The sequence below is a fragment of the Sinocyclocheilus rhinocerous genome, unplaced genomic scaffold, assembly GCF_001515625.1.
Source record: "Sinocyclocheilus rhinocerous isolate Xijiao unplaced genomic scaffold, SAMN03320098_v1.1 scaffold324, whole genome shotgun sequence".
NCBI classification, from domain to species: Eukaryota; Metazoa; Chordata; class Actinopteri; order Cypriniformes; family Cyprinidae; genus Sinocyclocheilus; species Sinocyclocheilus rhinocerous.
Genome location: NW_015644072.1, coordinates 112160 through 132328, shown reverse-complemented (window position 1 = coordinate 132328; position 20169 = coordinate 112160). Strand labels below are relative to the sequence as shown.

Here is a 20169-nt window from a genome sequence, read left to right as displayed (position 1 = left end):
ATTACTATTCTTCAATATATACTTTTTATGTGACCAATTGTGACCAATCAGACCTAATCATCATTTAAAAAACAACAAATAATTTTTCGCAAAATTTCCTGCCAAGTCCTACATCCTCCCAGAAGAAAAGTTTGTGTTGGAGCGCGGGTGTTACGTATCCGGTCCATGAACTTCCGTCTGCTAGCCATCAGAGGTCACTCTTTCCATTTCATTGACTCTCGCACCACACACTGTTGCATATCACCCCGGACTACATATCCCATCATTCATTACACTGATTGCACACAGCACTGATTGCACACAGCTGTTTCATATCACTCACTCACTATTTAACACTCAATCTCTCTCCTTTCTAACGGCCGAGTATTGTATGCGCTTATCGCACACAGCTGTCATCAATCACACCGTCCCTATATAACACTCACTCTTATCCCTGTCAAGCTGCCGAGTATTGTATAGCATTTATCACTCTCTTAGCGATAGCTACTCTACGGAGCCTGTTTACTTTTCTTAGCCTTAGCTTAGTCTTGCCTTGTCTGTTTCCTCGTGTCCTTATCTTCGCCTGTGTATCTCGGATTCCCCCTCTCGTCTTGCCCTATTCTGGTACTGTTTGCCCCTGCCTGGACCTTTGCTTTGTACCTGGATGATCCCTCTAGTCTCGCCCTATTGATCCTGTTTGCTACGCTAGCCCTAGGATATATTCTTGTGTCTTGCCTTCTACATACCTGTTGCCATTATCTGACCCTTGCCTGTCTCTACCATGTCTATTAATAAAGCTTTGCACTTGGATCCGCACGTCTCGTCAGCCCCGTAACAGCGGGAAAGAAACATAATTTCTATTTCAAGTCAAAAAAATAAATAAAACTCACAGTAGGTTTAAACCAGTGTGTTTATGTACTGGGTTTGAGGGTGTGTAAAGCACCTGGTGATGTAATGCACACTGGGCGTCACTGTAGCGCGCAGCTCTGCTGGATCTTTATATCCGCCTCAGCGCTCTTTCTCTCACACACACACACTTCAGCTGAGACGTTTCGCCTTTTTGTTTGCTGTGAGACGGCCATATGTCTCAGATAGTTTTTGAATTCACTCAAGGAGAGTGACTGAGCGAGTGTAACTTTGCCTCTACTGTTTTGTTATACTGAGCATTTCTGGGTTTTGCCGTGTAAACTTGAGTATATCGGTGTCTCCGGTTCAGCACCACTGACCGCTGAACAGCTCTCCAGGCATTGAGGAATTATACGCGTCCGCGAACTTCGACTGTTAAATATTCCAGACTTTGGACAGCTGAACTTGTGCAGTGATGGAGTGCTCGGCTCTGAGCAGGGAAGGCGCTGGTCTGGCCAAACCGCCCAAGCATCTCTGGAGGCAGCCCCGAACCCACATCCGAATCAAGCAGCGGTACCACTCCGACTCCGAGCGGTACCTGTGCTGTAACCGTGCCACGGAGAATCACCGCCCAGGTCTGAAAAAGCCCCGAATGTCCTGGCCGTCTTCTTTTAATAAACGGTAAATCGCAGATAACGGTTCTTTTGAAATGAAATAGAGTAGAACTTCCTCATGTGAAATGACACCTTACTCGTGTGATAGTTGTCTGTATCTCAGTATCTGTTAGGTTTTCCGCGAAACGTCCAATTACGCAAATGCTTGTTTTGAAATAGTGATGTTTTTTGGTTTCAAACATCTAGTTCAAAACCTGCTTAAATGAAATATTGTGGGGCAAATGTGCATTCTGTCCTCTAAATTTAAATTCTAATATCATTGTGTTTTTAAAAAAAAAGCTGTTTCAACTATAATGGAGGTAGATTTTAAATTTTATTTTTAGTTTAAATAAAATATTGCTCAGATGTCTGGTTGGGGCAAGTTGTCACAAACGTTTGTATTTTATAATATTATAAAATTCACTAGTTGCATTTTTTATGAGCCAAAACTGTCGCTTAGTTATTTTTTATTAATTATTATTAGTTTTTCTTTAATTATAATTATTTGTTTTTGTTGTTTTTGTACTAACATATTTCATGACTGTTTTAAATTTAGCTGAAAATGCATGAAGTATGCAGTACAAATACAGACACAACTGTGTTTTTACATATTATTTAACTTTTTTTCTAGGTAAAAAAGGGTAATTCTCAAATCAGTGTTAATAAACAGCAGGTTCTCATTGTGTCAGTCCACCCCATTCAGTGTGAAACATGCCCTGGCAGAACAGTTAGTTATGAATTATACATTTTTTCATAAAGTAACAGTATAAATGTTCGAGAGTGTCTGTTTCTATACAGAAATTGACTGTACAAAATAAACCCACTCTGAGAAATATTCACTGGAATATGAAGTGCGATAATAGGCCCTGGTCTTCCCTACACAGCAAAGTGAAATTGTTATATGCATTCCTTTCAACTGTTATCATAATGTTTTCTTCAGTCGAATCTCAGACTCTTTTCTGCTCAATAAATATTGCTGTAAAAAAAAACACATTTCATTTAAACCTCTTTTGATTAAGCAACATTTTCACCAGTCACCCACACAGTGATTTCTTAAAATGAAAGCACAAGTTATGCACAACGTGGCCATGAGATGTTGCATTAAAAATAGCTGACGGTAAGGCAGCGTATGGTCCGTGAACGCTGATTGTATCAAGCTATCAAGCTTTGAGAGTTCTACGACATTCATTTCCTTTGCATTACACTTTCCTGACCGTGTGGAACTGCTTTACATCCCTGTGTCTTTTCCAGAGACTATCCACTATCAGTCTCTTGTGCTTGTGATAATTCTTTTATTGATGGAAGTGTTTAGACTGAAGACTGATAATGCATCATGGTCTTTTATGATACTGTTTTGTTGGTTCCACATCCTGCTTTGAAACCATCTGAAAGCCTTAGTTGTGTTGTAAGTATACCAGACTAGTTTTTAGGTATAAAGACCTATTTACACCAAGAAGGATAACTATAAAATTAATGATAATTATATTAGAGTCCACACCAATGCACAAAAGCATTCTGTTTATTATAAGTGCATGCTGCCATTTTGTCGTCTGCATCTTTAAATGCTTGAGCTCTTTAAAGTCAGGTGGAATCTGATTGGTTGTCAGTGTTCATCAGCTGAAAAAAACAAAATCGCTCTGAAAGTGATTCCAGCAATACCGTTCTTCTGTGTTGTTAGCGTTATATCTCTGTGATGTGGACTTTCCTATTCTCAATTAGAATGATAATTAAAACTTAACAGCTATCGTTAGGGCTGCACAATCATGTTTAATCAGTTAATCACTATTATGTTGCTCAAAAATATAAACCTTATTAATCATGATTATTGTCATCTTTTTTGTTTTTTTTTTGCACTTTCACATAAGTATTCTTAAGTATTTCACTGGAGAGAAAATGTATAGATTTGAGAAAAAAAGTTCTGATTGGAGGATTTAAACTCTTGAAATCTGACAGCCACAACCATGAAAGCATGTTTTCAGGAAAAAATATTCAGCAGCCAAGTATCGCAGACCGTTATGCTTGTTATGTCACTTAAGCTTTTAGGATTGGGCTAGGGGAGAATGGGAGAATAACATTCGAAAAGTGTGTGTGCGTATATACACGAATGATGGCAGAAGGATGTGCAAGAGATACGGTTTTTAAACCGGGTGGTGTAAGATGATTGGTGGCGTGAACCAGGGCATCACCCTCCTGGACGAAGAATGACAGGCTGCCAGACCAGTGGAATCTGAAACATACAAACAGACTACCACACATATCCAATGCTTAATAAATCAAGAGAAGCATAAATCATGATGGCGATTAAAATATGAATTAATAGTCTTTTAATTTATCTTTCTGTATTATCTTTTGTTTGAGTAGGTTGAGTGGGCAAGGTTTATATGAGTTTGTCTTTCTCCATCTGTTCATTAGGGTAAAGGTTCTGTAAACAGTTTTTTTGGCAAGTCTTCTTACCATAAATCAAACAAGAGTGAGTAAAATGAAGCAAGCAAGCAGTAATTACGGAACCAAACGCACCAATGCTATATTTTACTGTAAGGATAAGTAGATGCATATGTGAAAAATAGTTCAAAGGTTTTGAGTAAATTTACAGTGTTGTATAGCTTTATAACCGTTGGTCCTTTTTAGTCAAATTTATGTGGTATTGGAAAAATTTGGCAGTGACATATAATTTTCATGCAAAATTGACTCATTTCAAGTTAGCAACTTCACGAGCAACTCCATGAAGGTTTGAAACAGTGTTGAACTCAAAAAGTCCAATATGTGACTTTTGTGATGCTTGTTCTGAATGTGGTCTGAGCCAGTGTTTGTATAGACGTTGGAGAAATAACAAAAAAATGATATATGAAAAGACATTTAAGAATTAACCATACTAATCTGCAAAATATATGCATAAATAAGTATGACTTCAGGCAAGTTATTTCAAAATGCCGATGTGTTTGTACTTTGGATAGTAGGAGGTGCATATGTTTAAAAAATCATAGTCTAAAATGTACAATGAAAAGGGTTTGAGTGATAACATTTTTGATAGCTATTTGCTTTTTTTTTTTTTTTTTTTTTGCTAGATAATAAGTAAGAAACCTATTGCAGTATTATGCAAAAGTTGTCACTTAGTTTTTTATAGCTATTTGCTTTTTTTTTTTTTTTTTTTTTGCTAGATAATAAGTAAGAAACCTATTGCAGTATTATGCAAAAGTTGTCACTTAGTAAGCCTATTTGCTCTCCGTCATTTCTTTTCCACAGCTAAAAGTGTCTGATAAATTTGCCAAAATAATGTGAGTATGTTTGCCTGGTTATGTGATCTCAACATGGCAGCACCATGAAGGGTGAACCACCTTTATGTAGAATAAAACAGCCTTTTAGGGCCCCTGATATAAATGATATGATTTAATATTGTATAATTATATATGTATAATATATATGATTTAATGGTTTAATATTGTATATGTGAGTGTAGATCATTGTAAATAGTTTTTAAGTTTTTAAAGCTGAATATAGTGCATCTCTAAGAATAAGTAGTATTCAGGATCCATATAAAGTAGCTCCATTTTTAGCAGTTTATGGATTTCCTCCACCTCTTTCATCAGATGTATCACTTTCTGTAGCACAGATGTGTTGGATTATCTGGGGAAAGCACTGCTGTTCTCTAGACATCTGGACACACAGCAGTCATTTACACATTTAAATGACATTATGCTGGTGTCAGGGTGGCTAATGGCGAGGATGTGTTTGAAGATTGATTTTAGTTGCTTTTGACACAGGTAGTCTAGCCATCACATCTGATCATAGAGATGTGCATTCTTCTCCAAAACTGCTACAGAGCAATTCAAATCCAAAAGCTAGATACATCTTTTTGGCCTGAAAAAGGCAGCATTCCATGTAATGTTTATGGGAAATTGAATCCCACAATGCATTGGTGGACAAAGTTAGAGAGATGAATTTACTTATATTTAGTTTCAAGAATCAATCAAATTAGTTCATTCCAGTTAAACATTGACTGTTTACGCAGTTTTTGCTTATTAGAGTATGTTCTTGTTAGCTTAGCAACATTTAATGTCAAACTCTTGGAATCAAGAGTCAAGTATGAGCTCCTATAAATTTAGGATGTTGCCTAATGGCAGAAACAAGTATTTGAACACCATAACCATAACCAAACACAAATAAGAATTACGTATTTAAAATAGGGGCACTATGATAGGAATATGTGAAAATGTCTTCATTTTTGGTCAGTGTTCTCTTTCAGCTACTGTCATGGTGGAGCAAGTTAGTTAAAGGGGTCATATGATGTTGCTAAAAAGAACATTATTTTGTGTATTTGGTGTAATGAAATCTGTTTATGCGGTTTAAGGTTAAAAAAACACATTATTTTCCACATACTGTACATTATATTGAAATTGCATCATATGACCCCTTTAAAGATAATATTTTATAGCAGTTTCCTTAAATCAAAGACTGAAATAAAGAGTTTTGTTACCGTAAAACTGACACAAGAGCTTGTGTTCATGGATTAGTGTAACGTATGCTTGTAGTCTTTAAAAGCAGCAAGAACAAACAGTGTGTATGTGAGTGAGAAAAAGTGCAGAAAAGAATCTACAGCTTATACAGTTAACCAAAGTTGCTTTTTAAAAGTTTGATGAACATTGTTGAATAAATATTGAATAACTTACTTTTAAGACCAAATTTGAACCTCTTTAAAGTGTTTTTGTAATGTTAGATATTCAATAAAGCTGAAACCCAAAAAGTATAATCCGGCACTCTCTCTCTCTCTCTCTCTCTCTCTCTCTCTCACACACACACACACACACACACAAATAATAAATAAATAATCCCATTGTCACCGGATCTATCTGTTGTGTCCTTCCTGGCCCGAGAAACGAAGGATACATTTCGAGGCCGTATTTGAAGGAGGCTTCGAATTGGGACAGCCTTCGTCATGCTACTGTGATGCATTCAGTCTTCAAATGCAGCCTTCGAAGGATGCAGCTTCTGATTTGGGACACAGCTATAGACTGAAAGCCTGTAATAAGCACTGAAAGTCAGGAATAAACCGTTTATTTTAGCAAATTACTGTTTTTAATCACTCCTCTAAAATACCATTTTAAAAGAACACATTCCTTGCAGGCAGTTTTAAAGTTATCTCTCCTCTCTGCTTCAGTTAGTTTTTGTTTTATTTTACACACATATTCCTGTCAGCACGGATAGCTGAAGTGGTATCAGCACAGAACTATTTGCGTTTGAACTTGCGTGATGTGCATTCTGTCTTTAACGTCTGCATTCCCAACCCAGCACTGTTAGGTTACTGATAATGTAGTGCCCTATGAAATCTTTTATTTTTACCAAATTCAATTCAATTCAATTCAAGTTTATTTGTATAGTGCTTTTCACGATACAAATCGTTGCAAATTCCATTATATTTTTCCAGATTGCATTTTTTTTTTTTTTTTACATTTTTCTGGATTCTGTTTTATCCTGGACTTTGTTTTAATGGTAAAATTAAATGTTAATTAATCAAAAAGCATGTCTAATTAATTGAAATCATGAAACTTACATAATTTAACTAAATTTATGAAAAGTTCAGCAAAAATAACTTTTTAGGGCCCTATGAAATACGTTTTATTTTTTTCTCGAATTTCATTTTATTTTTACCAAATGTTTTTTTTTTTACTTTATTTTTTGTTTAGAAAAATGTAATCCACTTTTTATGGTTTAATTATTTTTTTATAATCAAAAGCATGTTTTATTTGTTTATTTATTTATTTTGCAGTAATAGGACCATATGATTTTTTATTTTTTTTCAGAAATTCTGTGTGTGTGTTTGTGTGTGTGTTTTGTTTTGTTTTTTTCCTGGAAATCAAATGAAGGCATAAAACATTGATTTAATTCATCTTTTAAGCGAATGAATATTAAACAAACAATTTCATGTTTTTTTGCCAAACAAAGTGCTGCACAACAGAGGTTTACAGTTAAAATTAAAACATGGAAGAAAAATTGTGATTATTCCTTAAAAGTTTAAGTTTTAATAGTAATTTTATTAGTAGTAGTATCACATTAAGACTTACATTCTACTGTACAATAGTAAAGTTTCTGTTTATTATATGATCGTAGATGATAGCTCATTCTCAGACATGAAGTTCATATCTCATTAAGACGCAGGCGCTGAAAACACTGTGAGTGTCAAGTTCTTACCCAAAAGTCTCAACCCAGCATTTGGGTTGAAAAAATAACCCTTTTTAAAGTGTAGATTTTGGAAGAGATATGCTGTTGATTTAACCCTTTAACGCGTACGATCACACCGGTGTGATCAGTCTTGGCTGGTCCCTGAAGCGTACGATCACACCGGTGTGATTAGATCTTTCAGTGCGTCACGCAGTGGTGGACAGTAACGGAGTAGTTTTAATTCGTTACTGTACTTAAGTAAATTTTTCAAGTATCTGTACTTTACTGGAGTAGTTTTATTTTGAGTAACTTTTACTTTTACTTCACTACATTCCAAAGCATAAGATCGTACTTTTTACTTCACTACATTTCATAATACATTTCATAAAACATATCGTTACTCCTTATAATATATCACGTGCTCCGAGACGCAGAAGCGGTGTCTGATTCAAGAACGAACTGATTCTTTTCAATGAACCCGTTAAATCGGTTCGCAAATCGCACCAAAAGGAGAGGATGAATTTGCGTGTTGTAAATCCTACAGCTCGGATTCAGTGCGAACTAACATGGCGGCGCCCATCACCCGGTATAGATCAACTAACACGGTCGATATCAAGTGTTTAAACTACCAAACAGATTTAATTGCACATATTTCAGAATCGGAATATCAGATATTTCATAATATAGTGAGCATGTTTGTGAATATTTTGAATAAAACAGGAAAAACGAAATAAAAGCGTCATACAGATCTATTGTGGCTGCGTTGTGTCACATGACAAGCATGACGCGTCGCCATGGAATCAATAAGGCGATACATTCTAAAATAACGGTCGTCTAAAAAAAAACTCAGGCTGGGGGCTCAGCTAGAATATTTTAAACTCACGTGCGAAAGGGTTAACTCTGGATTTGGAATCCAAAACCAAAGGCAAAGAACAGGCTTCTATAGAACAGTTTCTATAGTGGCCTGTCAAGCTCTGTCTTTTAATATCTAATCGCCATAAAATGAATCCAGATCCTGACTGCTGCCTGCAGTTATTATTATTCTGTTACAACTGACTTTTTACATTCATTTCTCTTGGTGGCTTCATTTCTCTTTCAAGGCTGAAGTGATTGGGCATTTTTATTGCTAAAGGGCTGATGATACTGTAATTGCATTGTATGCAATTATATTAAGCCATACTTAATTTATTTTCTACCAATATTCCCATTAATGTTCTGCACACGGATGGCTTATTAATGAAGCACTGCTTTCAACATTTTGTCCCCAAGCGCATGCAATATCCAAGTCTGCTTTTTGGAAAAATATAATCTCAATTCTATTCAAAATATAAGAAGTCCATTTTGCTTTAAAGTCCTTTCAAATTTGTGGTCAATGCCATGCTGAGGTTTCACCCTCAGGGGCACAATGTGGAATATAGATCAGAGAAGAAGAAAAAATGATACCTCATGTTCCGGATCAGACGAACACATGCTTCATCACGCCACCCCTGGTGCACCGAGTAACACTTTAAAGCTCGTTCTTCACCTTTTGACTTCAGTAAGAATATAAATGTAGAGTATAGTACATAAAACGAATAAGACAAGCCTAACTGAGAGCTGTTTCTGAGCAGAGAGGAACTGAATGTTTTCTGGCCCATTGAAAGAAGGACATTTTGTTCCCTTAACTAAAGATTTTCAGCAGGATCCAATTTGTATCATTTATAAAAGAACATTCGTTTCAAAGTGTAATCTTTAAACATAGTGTTGGGATCACTGGAGATCACTGTCATATGCAACTTTAAGTTGTTGGAGCTGTGCTTTTTCTGAATGCTTAATTTTCTCCGCTCTGTTCAGCTTGCAGTGTAACTGCAGAAATGCACTTATCTGTCAGCGACTGACCATCAGAAAGAGGGCCATTTTCTGTCTGGCTGCAAGGACCCATAAGAACCGACCTGACCGTGTTCTTTGTGCTTTATTCCACTTCCACATTATTCCACTTCACTTCACTTTTATTTATTTCCAGATTCAAGGCCCATTAGTAAAAAACACACAATACAACAACACATTAAAAAAAGTCAGTTAAACCAATGCTTTCTCACAGGTGACTAATATCACACCACAGTAAGCTTAGTAAGCTAAGTAACTATGTTTGACAACAACATTATAATACCATTCCGTGATTCAAGTAAATTTCTACATCAAATTTCTCATTAAAGCCGGAAAGGATTGAACTATCTCTGTCTTGCTGCAGAAAGTGAGAAGCAGTTGATTCCACAGTTTGCTGTGATATTTCTCAGACATCCCCCCTGAGGATTTTATTTAGTGAGTTACATCCAACATTTTTTGTCACATTGCACATTACCTTGATTATTTTATCTTGAGTCTTTGTTTTAGGTAGTTTACCTTTTATAATAGATTAGCAATAATAACTGTGGCAACTGTGGCTCTTGTAGGCAGAGGCTGTGTCATAAATGGCAAATGTATCTTGCAATCTCACCCCATCCTGTGCAACCGTGAAACTTTAGCCTAAGAAGCAGAACTGGACCGGGATCATTTTCTCATGTCTCATAAATATTCTATATCCATTCATGGTCTTCAGGCAGTGCTTTCTACTTCTTCATGAGCTCAGCTTTGCCCTTTTATTTCTCAGAATCGAGGAGGGGAAGGAACATTTAGATTTATTCAGAGTTGTAAGCCATGCAAAATCACACACAGCATGTCATATGCATCACGCTTTATTTAAAAGAACGGCCTGGTCTTAAATTGAATCAGTGTTGTACATGAGGGGAATATAATTGCTCGATTTTGTCAATAGGGCAGATGATGCCATTGAGTAAAATCCATAATACCCAAATACAAATTATGGCCGTTTCAATTGTTTCAAAGGGTGTTCTAATTGATAACTGATGCTTCCGTTTGCCTGCCGGCTCCGGAACCCAAACACAGCTTTGGTCTCTGATCTCCCCCTCTGCCCACCACATGGTGCTTCATCTGTGAAATTAAACTCATTTCTCATTTGGGGGAGGTGGAGGGCTTAGGATGTGGAACTGTTGCCAGACACCTCCTTCCACAGGCCACGAGGAAAATAATGGCCAACTCATGTCACGAACGAATCTCCAAGCAACGTTTGCTCGCTGAGGTTCACCTGACCCGACAGCAGCGCCACTGAATCATCGTTATTAGATCATTAATTCTGTCTGTATTTCCTTCCTCTCATTGCTGACTCTCTTTGGCAATCTCTCTCTCATCAGTGTCCAGCTGAGCATGTCATTTTTCACCCTGTGGATTTTTTCAAAGCTTTGTTGTTCCTCGCTGCTCTGTCTTTTTAAAGCGTGTCTGGCTTAATGCTGCATTCTAGACATGCACTATCGGCTACATTTATTTGATAAAAAAAAAATACAGTAAAAACTAAAATATTATTTCAGTTTAATAAAACTGTCATCTATTTGAATATATTTTAAAATGTCATTAGTGATGAATTTTCTGCATCATTACTCCAGTCTTCAGTGTCACATGATCCTTTAGAAATCATTCTAATATTCTGATTTGCTGCTCAAGAAACATTTCTTAGTATTATCCATGTTGAAAACTGCTTTTATTTTGATATTTAATATTTTGTAGAAACCATGATTCAAAAGTTTGGGCTAAAAAAAGAAATTAATACGTGTTTTCAGCAAGGACGCTTTAAATTGGTCAAAAGTGAAAATACAGACATTTAATGTTACAAAAGTTTTCTACTTTTAATAAATGCTGTACTTTTGAACTTTCTATTCATCAAACAATCCTGAAAAATAAAATGTATCACAATTTCCACATAAATATTAAGCAGAAAAAAAAAACTGTTTGCAACATGGACAATAATAAGAACCAATAAACAGTTGAGCAGCAAATCAGCATATTAGAATGATTTCTGAAAGATCATGTGACACTGAAGAAAACTGAAGAAAAATTCAACTTTGCATCACAGGAATAAATTACGCTCTAAAAAATATTAAAATAGAAAATGTTTAAGTTGTCTTGAGAAAGCCAACTTACTGAAATGCTGTTTAAGCTTCTTCTTCTTCTTCTTCTTCTTCTTCTTCTTCTTCTTCTTCTTCTTCTTCTTCTTCTTCTTCTTCTTCTTCTTCTTCTTCTTCTTCTGCTGTTTAAGCTTCTTCTTCTTCTTCTTCTTCTTCTTCTTCTTAGACTAAATTTGGACTGTATCTCCTCCTAGAGTTTTCAAGCTACCACCACCAAACTTGGGTCAGACCTTCAGACTGGTCTGACTCGGGTTGCTATATCTTTTCTAACTGATCGGATTTACGATTTTCGTTAAACAGACAATCAAATCAATGAAAAGTCCCATAGACTTTCATTAAGGGGGTCAAAACTTTTGTACAATGAGACTTACAGAGTGTTTAAGCTGTCTATCACTATAGCTAACCTTAATGACTATCCTAGGACAACATGCTAAATCATGCTTGCAACATACTAAAACATGTTAGCAATGTATTAATTATGCTAATAACATGCCAGCAGCATGCTAATCATGCTAAAAATATATGCTAGCAACATGTTAAACATGTCAGAAAAAATGCTAGCAACATGCTAATCATAATAAAAACATTCCAACAACATGTTAATCAGGCTACAACATGCTACCAGCATGTTAATCATGCTAGAAAAATGCTAACATTCTAGAAAAATGTTAACAACATGCTAATCATGCTAAAACATGCTAACAACATGATAATCATGTTAAAACCATGCTAATTACATGCTAATCATGATAGAAATATGCTAACAACAGGCTAACAATCAATGCTAAAACATGCTATCAACATGTTAATCATTCTATGAACATGCTAGTAACATGCTAACCATGCTAACAACAAGCTAATCATGTTAAAAACATGTTAACAACATGCTAATCATGTTAAAAACATACTTTTAACATACATGTTAGCAATGTGCTAAATCATGTTAGCAACATACTATCAACAACTATCTAATCTATCTAAACTTTAAAACTTCAAGCTTTTACAACAGCTTCAAACTGGCTTTCTCAAGGCAACTTCAAATTGTTCACAAACTTTACTCATCTAGTTTGAAATTGTAATAATATTTCACAGTATTGCTATTTTTGCTGTATGTTTGATCAAATAAATGCAGTCTTAGTGAGCGCAAAAAAAAAAAGACTTCTTACAAAAGAATTACAAAATTTTCCAACTTTTGACCAGTATTGTTCATGTTTCATGTCTCTATTTTCATGGTTGTCTCATAATAAAATTTTGGTGAATGAACTGTTATTGTTTATCACATCCCAAACTCTGAGTGCCTGGCGCCACAGACCACTCTGCCATCCCATAATGCTTGTTCTGAACGATGTTTGCTAATACGGTGTGCGCTCTTGAGTGTTTCGATGGTGTTAAGCACAGGCTTTGTTTGCCTTAATAATGATTAATGCTCAGGCTTGGGTAAAAGGTGCTGTTGCCAGAACAGAACTAATTCTCAGAGCAAACAGGACAATGTTTGTTAAATAACCCATCATGCCAGATGTCAAACAGACTCTTTATCAGTTATTTGTGCCGTTTCATAAGGCGAGCAGTGCAATTACTATTTTTCATATTAAGGGTTAGTGATTTAAAGGGATACTCCACCCCAAAATGAAAATTTTGTCATTAATCACTTACCCCCATGTCGTTCCAAACCCGTAAAAGCTTCGTTCGTCTTCGGAACACAATTTAAGATAGATTGGATGAAAACCGGGAGGCTTGTGACTGTCCCATTGACTGCCAAGTAAATTATACTGTCAAGGTCCAGAAAAGTATGAAAGACATCGTCAGAATAGTCCATCTGCCATCAGTGGTTCAACCGTAACGTTATGAAGCGACGATAATGCTTTTTGTACGCGAAGAAAACAAAAATAACGACTTTATTCACTAATTCGTCTCCTCTGTGTCTCTCCGCATCACCGTAGCGCCATTTTGGAGAATAACCACTGAACGCAAGCAGCGTACGCTCTTCTGTGTCAGCCGCGCTGCACGGATGCGCTGTTTTCGTTCAAATCAAAGCGTAAATACACGTAGAAAATTTTCATGTTGGGGTGGAGTATCCCTTTAAACAAACTTCTTAAATGACTTTGCTGCATAACTTGTGGCAGATTGTCCTACAAACATAAATGATACCAAAAAAATAAAGTGGTTTGTTGAGAGGTGTGCTATTTGTTTTAAAATTGTGTGACAGGGGGAAAAAAGGAAAGAAAAGAAAAGAAAAGAAAAGAAAACATTAACTAGGGGCTCAGACCATGACTGGGTCAATCTCACAAAATCTATCAGCACGTTCTCACTCCCAACTCGTCACATATTGATGCTTGGTCAGGACCCTTTGGCATTACTTTTTAACGCACAGGGTACTCCTTTAGCATAATTCTTGGACGTCCAGGGTACTCCATTGCTTGAAATAAGAAAACTTTGATGTCAATGCAGAAACGAAACGTTAGTTTTATTTGCCTGTAAAGTGTTTTATATTGTTGAGAAGTGGGTAGGTTTAGAGAGGTGGGGTTAGGTGCTCCACAATATCTATGAAAGTATAAATGTATATAAAATAATTTCTATTTTTACAGCTGCATGTAGAGAATTAAATGTGTCTTGATCTGATGCATAAGGCATACAATTGAAAGCAACGGATTACCCTGCACATCGAAAAGTGATGCTAAAGGGGTACCCTGCTGTGATGGTGGTTATTTTCCAAATCAATGTCTTCAAGAATTGGTACTCATCCTACATATCAAAGTCCTGTTGGTCTGACTGACTGCTTCTTCCGTGGAAAAATTTTGAAATAATAGGTCACCCAAAAATGAAAAATGAAAATTATTTACTCACTGTCATGTTGTTTCAACCCTGTATGCTGTTTTTCTTTAGAAAACAAAAGGAGGAATTTAGAAAAATCCTGTGCAGCTCTTTTCCATCCAAGGACAGTTCATAGTGACTGGACTATCAAGGTCTAAAAAAAAACAAAAACCCTGCAGTAACAAAATGTTCATTAATGAATCACAAAAATAAATAAAATATAATATAAAAAATAAAATATTAAATAAAATCTACGTTTTGAAGCCATGTGATACTTTTATGATGGACAGACATGTCATTATTGACGATCCTTGGTGAAGCTTTAAAATCTTATTGGCATACAAGTTCACAAATCAATATGGTGTCTAATGAAATTAATTAATAAGACTTTAACAATTTAATTAAGCTTTCAAAATGTAATCAAATGAAGCTATAGCAATTAATTTACAACAAAACATTGCATTTTTATGTTTTGTCAGATAAGATGCTGGACAACAGAACTTTATAAATGAAAAAATATATATATTGGTTATATGATATTTTAAAAAATAATAATATTTTAGCATTACATTTTAGTATACAATAATAATATATTTCTGTCATAAGTTCTTTAGTTTAAACTGAACTTTTATTTTGGCGGTTTGTCGTGAAGATCTTTTGAGTTTTAGTGTGTGTTTGACTGTAGGTTTTCTCAAATGAAACGCAATATTGAGACGCAGATGCTGAAAACACAGCGAGTGTCACGTGCGTTTGAGTTTGTGTAGTAGATGTGTTGTTTTGAAACAACACTAATGTCTATTAAAACATCCTAACCTGTAAAATCATGTAAAAACTATGATTTTAACAACTTACAGTTCAAATAATACAAATTTTGGCTAAATTAAATCCAGTAACACTTTAGTTTAGGAACCAATTCTCACTATTAACTAGCTGCTTATTAGCATGCATATTACTAGCATATTGGATGTTTATTAGTACTTATGAAGCACATATTAATGCCTTATTCTGCATGACTGTATTCTAGATCCCTTAATCCGACCCCCTACCTAAACTTAACAGCTACCTTACTAACTATTAATAAGCAGTAAATTGTGTGTGTGTGTGTGTGTGTGTGTGTGTGTGTGTGTGTGTGTGTATTTATATATATATATACTGTATGTATACATATAAAACAACAACAAAGCTTCCTTTATTACTGCTCTGTCGCAAATTTGCCAAACACTTGCACTTTTGCATACATTTTCCCTAATCATCAGATATCACAAGAGGGCAGTGTTTTTAAATAATGTTTCACATAATACACTGGCGCTAGCGGGTAAAATTACGGAGCACAATTTTGATTGAATCATTACCAGTTGTCACTCTTTTTGATTTGGGTCTACATCTTCTTGCGTTATTTCGTTCATTAGAGTTTGGCAGATTAGTTGTTGGCCAGAAATGATTCATGGTATGGATGTAATGTAGGAACGGTAATGTAAGTTGTCACATTCATCTACAAGGCCTGCGCCGGTGTTGGAGATGTAGCTTTTCTTCTCATATCTGGCTGCTAATTGAAATGCTGTTGAAAGCTTTAAAAGCATTTGCTTGGTTAGGGTCATCATGTCATCAGTAACACACTGGGACAAAATCCAGATTCATCCGCAGGGGGATGGGACAAACACGGTGTCTCACGACGATAGCAGATGGCTTGACGGTACGAAACAAATGGTCCAGCCGGACTTCTCCACGACAGAAGCAATGTCCACCTGTTCTCCAAAGCACAAATCATCAGTTTCTCTTTCCTAACTGAAAATACAGCAGAGTGAGAAAAGGTATAAATATCTACATATAAATGTTCACAGGTCTCTTTAGCAAGAGTGTCTGTGACAAGCTCTTACCGCATGTATTTATTGTTAGACTGTCTGAATCGAATGCTGGGCAAAAAGAGCGTGTTTCTACAGTGATGGCCTTGAACTGAACATTTTCAGGTGGGGTATGACTGGAAAAGTCCTTTGTTACGTCCTGTAAGGACTCAGGAAGCTTGTCGGTGACCTAAAGCAGGATCGCAAACTAGAATTTGACATTTTCTGAAGCATATGTGGCCGCCACAATGCTAAGATGCTGTAGGTGGTTGCTAGGGGCGTGGCTAGGTGGTTGTTAGGTTGTTGCTTAAACGATATGCTTCTAGATATGGCACCAGTCCCTCCTTCAGTATAAGGGCCTGTTCACACCAACACAAATGTTGGGCACAAAATTGCCATCCAGTTTACATATGCAGTGGAAATGCAATAACACTTATTTGATTTGAAGGTCAATATTGTTGATACTGACACCTCTAAACTGAACTTTTAGATTATTTCCAAGAGTAAAATGAGTAATGATGCCCACTTAACATTAAATTTGAAAGACATTTTGACATTCAGTGGGCCTTAATTGCAAATTATTATATTTTATTAGATGTGTTTACATGGATGGTTACTATAGTGGTGACCATGGTAAATTTAAATAAAGCGTATTGGAGTACTTTTTACAAGAAAATACTATTTCAGTTTTTCTGCTTCAAAATTTCACTTTTAATTCCTTTCCTAGTGAAACAATTTCTTAGTGAAAATTGTTTCTACACCAAGTTTGTTTCAGTGTAGTTAGAAAAATATTTGCTCGGACAGGCTCTCCCACAATGGAGTGCAGTGTAAGCAAACTTGGCACATTCTGGTAATCACTTACTTATCCCTGATCATTATAAAAGTATTAAAATCCAGTGATATGTTTATAAGAATGAGAATATTAGATAGTTTGCCATCTAGTGAAAAAGTTATTGTTTAAAATGTAAAAATAATTTTCTAATTATTGTCAAATTTTAACATTCAGTAGGCCTTAATTGCAAATTATTAGATTGTTTTTGTTTACCCATGGTTTAAATATGGTTACTGTAGTGCTAACCATGGTAAATTACTGGTTACTGCGGTTTTACTATACAAATACTAGTAGATCTATGGTCACTGTAGTAAAACTGGTTCATTTTCATAAATGACAGTTAGTGACAAGTCGTTGCACCCATAAAGATAAAGCTTTAAAGTTAATATGATTATAGAACAGAACGTGATCCATTAACGTTCAATTTTAATACATTTAATTGCACAAACTATATACAGTACAATTTCAGTTTGTTTATTGTGAAATAACTCTAATAGATCCATATTATGTTTCCATATTTCTTATTTCCATATTGTGTTTTTCTGTCCTCTGATAAGCATTTTTCTTGGCTGCATTTCCCAGAAGTGGCGCGACACAAGCGATAATGATCGCGTCCAGTGCTGATCGCAGAGATGGCAATGGTTTCTTATGATACTTTTGGGAAACGCAGCCCTGTTTGAATGCAGCGTCAGGAGCGAACAATGTCTGTGATCGAATGGTTCTGTCTTGTAGCATTTGAATGTGTTCAGATGAGCAGGAAAGTAGCTATTGTTTTTAATAACTTTTGTTGATACAATTTTTAATAGTTAAAATTATTAGCTAACATAGTTAACCAATTCAATGCTGGGTACCCAATATTTGGTAGTTTAAATTGTAATAGTTAAGAAAAAAATGAATATGTTTCATTATGCTGCAAGTCTGCCTTCAAATTTCAAGAAAGAAAAAAAATTGTACCTTGGAAGGCACTTAAGGTTATCAGCTACATTTTGGAACTGAGTTTCAATCTGAAGCATGAATATGAAGGCTTAATGGATAATTCACCCAAAAATGAAAATACTATGGAAGTCAATGGAGACAAGCAACTGTTTGGTTATCAACATTCTTCAAAATATCTTCTTTTGTGTTCAACAGAAAAAAAGAAACTCATGTAGATTTGAGTAAATGATGACAGAATTTTCATCTTTGGGTGAACTATCCCTTTAACATGCTGTCTATGTAGGTTACTCACTAGGTTTCTGAACTGAGTACGGCTGAAGTCAGTGAAGGTCTGCGTGAGCCCCATCTGCTGGTGAGGTTTAGTGAGAGCAGCTGTGTTTGTGCTGATCTGAGAGCTGTATTTGCTGTAAAATCATAGTGTGACCGTTAATGGTGTACAGGTGGGGTGTGCAGATATGGTGTTGAACACCAGCTGTTATAAAGCTGATGGTGAAGATGATTATAATGAGGATGGAGGTCAAGATAATCTCTGGTGTGCATGAGTACCATCTCACTATTACATAAAAACAGCTGAATCTAATTTCTGTTTCTTTGTGAAACCGATAAATGGCTGATTTAAAAAAGAAATATAATATAAATATAAATAAATATTTTTACAGTTTTGTCTAAATAAATTAAAATAATTTTAAATGCATGCTAAAGATTACTCTTTTGCAAATTGTGCATTTAAAATTATTTTAATTTATTATTATAAATGATTATATATTTTAAAAATATCATTAAGATTAACTTAGATGAGCGTGTAACATAAAAAATTCTGTATTGGCTGATATATATATATCCAAAATCAACCAATATCAGTAAATAATAATTAATAATAATACAATTAAATTTCTGATATGATAAATGTCTGATAATTGATAATAATCCAGAGTTTCTGCATCCTGAAACTTTCTTATTCAGTGCTAACTCCCATACTTTATTGAACAACTTTAATGAATACTTTGCTCACCAGAGATTCAGCGTCTCTGTTACAGGTATGATGTTTTTGTATGCTGGTGGTCACATTATGGTTTGTTTTGATATGCATCATCCACCTCTGCAGATCACGCGGAGTCCTCCAGACTAAAGAGTCGGCCGTTTTCTGTGGGTTAACCAGGGTTTAAATGATAAAATATGGCAGAACACGCAGCTCTGAAGAGAGCAGCCGTATGGAGGCTTTGAAAGGAGGCTTTTGTTGGTTTCAGGTTTAGATCTTCTCTGCCCCCCGGTGCCGTCTCACACCCTATTACTCCTGGTCAGAGCACTTCTCTAAAACTCATTTTTTTGAAAGACAACATAGTCTAATTTTTCTAGGGTTTGTTTGTTTGTTTGTTCTGTTTCATTTTTTTTTTTTTTTGCTAGGATCCATATGTGAGACATTCAGTGAAAATAGCATTCTGAAGCATGCATGGAAAGAGTGTCACGCAGTAAAAAAAACTGTTAGAGTGAGCTGCGCAAATGTTAGTGACTGACTTTCATGTAAACATTTCCGTTGCCCCAATCTGCTGAAACGGACTGCACAAATTCTTTCTGGATTCTGACGTCAGGCTATTTTCCACTTAAAGGTCATGACCAGCTGAAGAAAGCCTACTTTAAATTTCTGAATGGTGGTTCAACTGGAGATGAGCAGTAAGCAATAAGCAGTCTGATGAAGCATGTATTGCCATGCGACCAGGGTTTGAAATTAACACCCGCCAACCCGCCAAATGCGGGTAAAAATCAGCTGTGGCGGGTAACGCTGTCAAATCACTAGCCAATTTGGTGGGTTACTTTTCGTAAGTTATGTTCACTCATTCATTTCTTGGGGAAGTTCATGCAAGCCAAATCTGCGCAGGTTTAGCGCAAATACTGAACTCGTGAGACATCATGACATTATCGCGTATATTGCAAAAAACAAACAAAACACACCTACAGAGACACACATACGCGACGTGATGAAGTCTGGTTAGAGTAGACCAACACAGGCTTTAGTACGTGTGCGCATTTAGAGTGCGATCTTTCACTGCATGATTCAGTCTTTTAATATGCATTAAGAATGATCCCATAATTCAAGATAAGGGGGCAGAAAATGTATA

At 35.8% G+C, this 20169-nt stretch overlaps 1 protein-coding gene across 1 annotated transcript in view; it reads left to right on the top strand.

The window, feature by feature from the left end:
- The first annotated feature begins 1027 nt into the window (after positions 1-1027).
- The window catches only part of LOC107757940 (cAMP-specific 3',5'-cyclic phosphodiesterase 4C-like), a 75986-nt gene continuing 56844 nt past the window's right edge, over positions 1028-20169 (top strand). Inside the window, exon 1 of the mRNA XM_016575547.1 lies at positions 1028-1506. Within this exon, the coding sequence (XP_016431033.1) occupies positions 1301-1506 (206 nt within the window). The 5' untranslated portion in view covers positions 1028-1300. The remainder of the gene's footprint in view (positions 1507-20169) is intronic.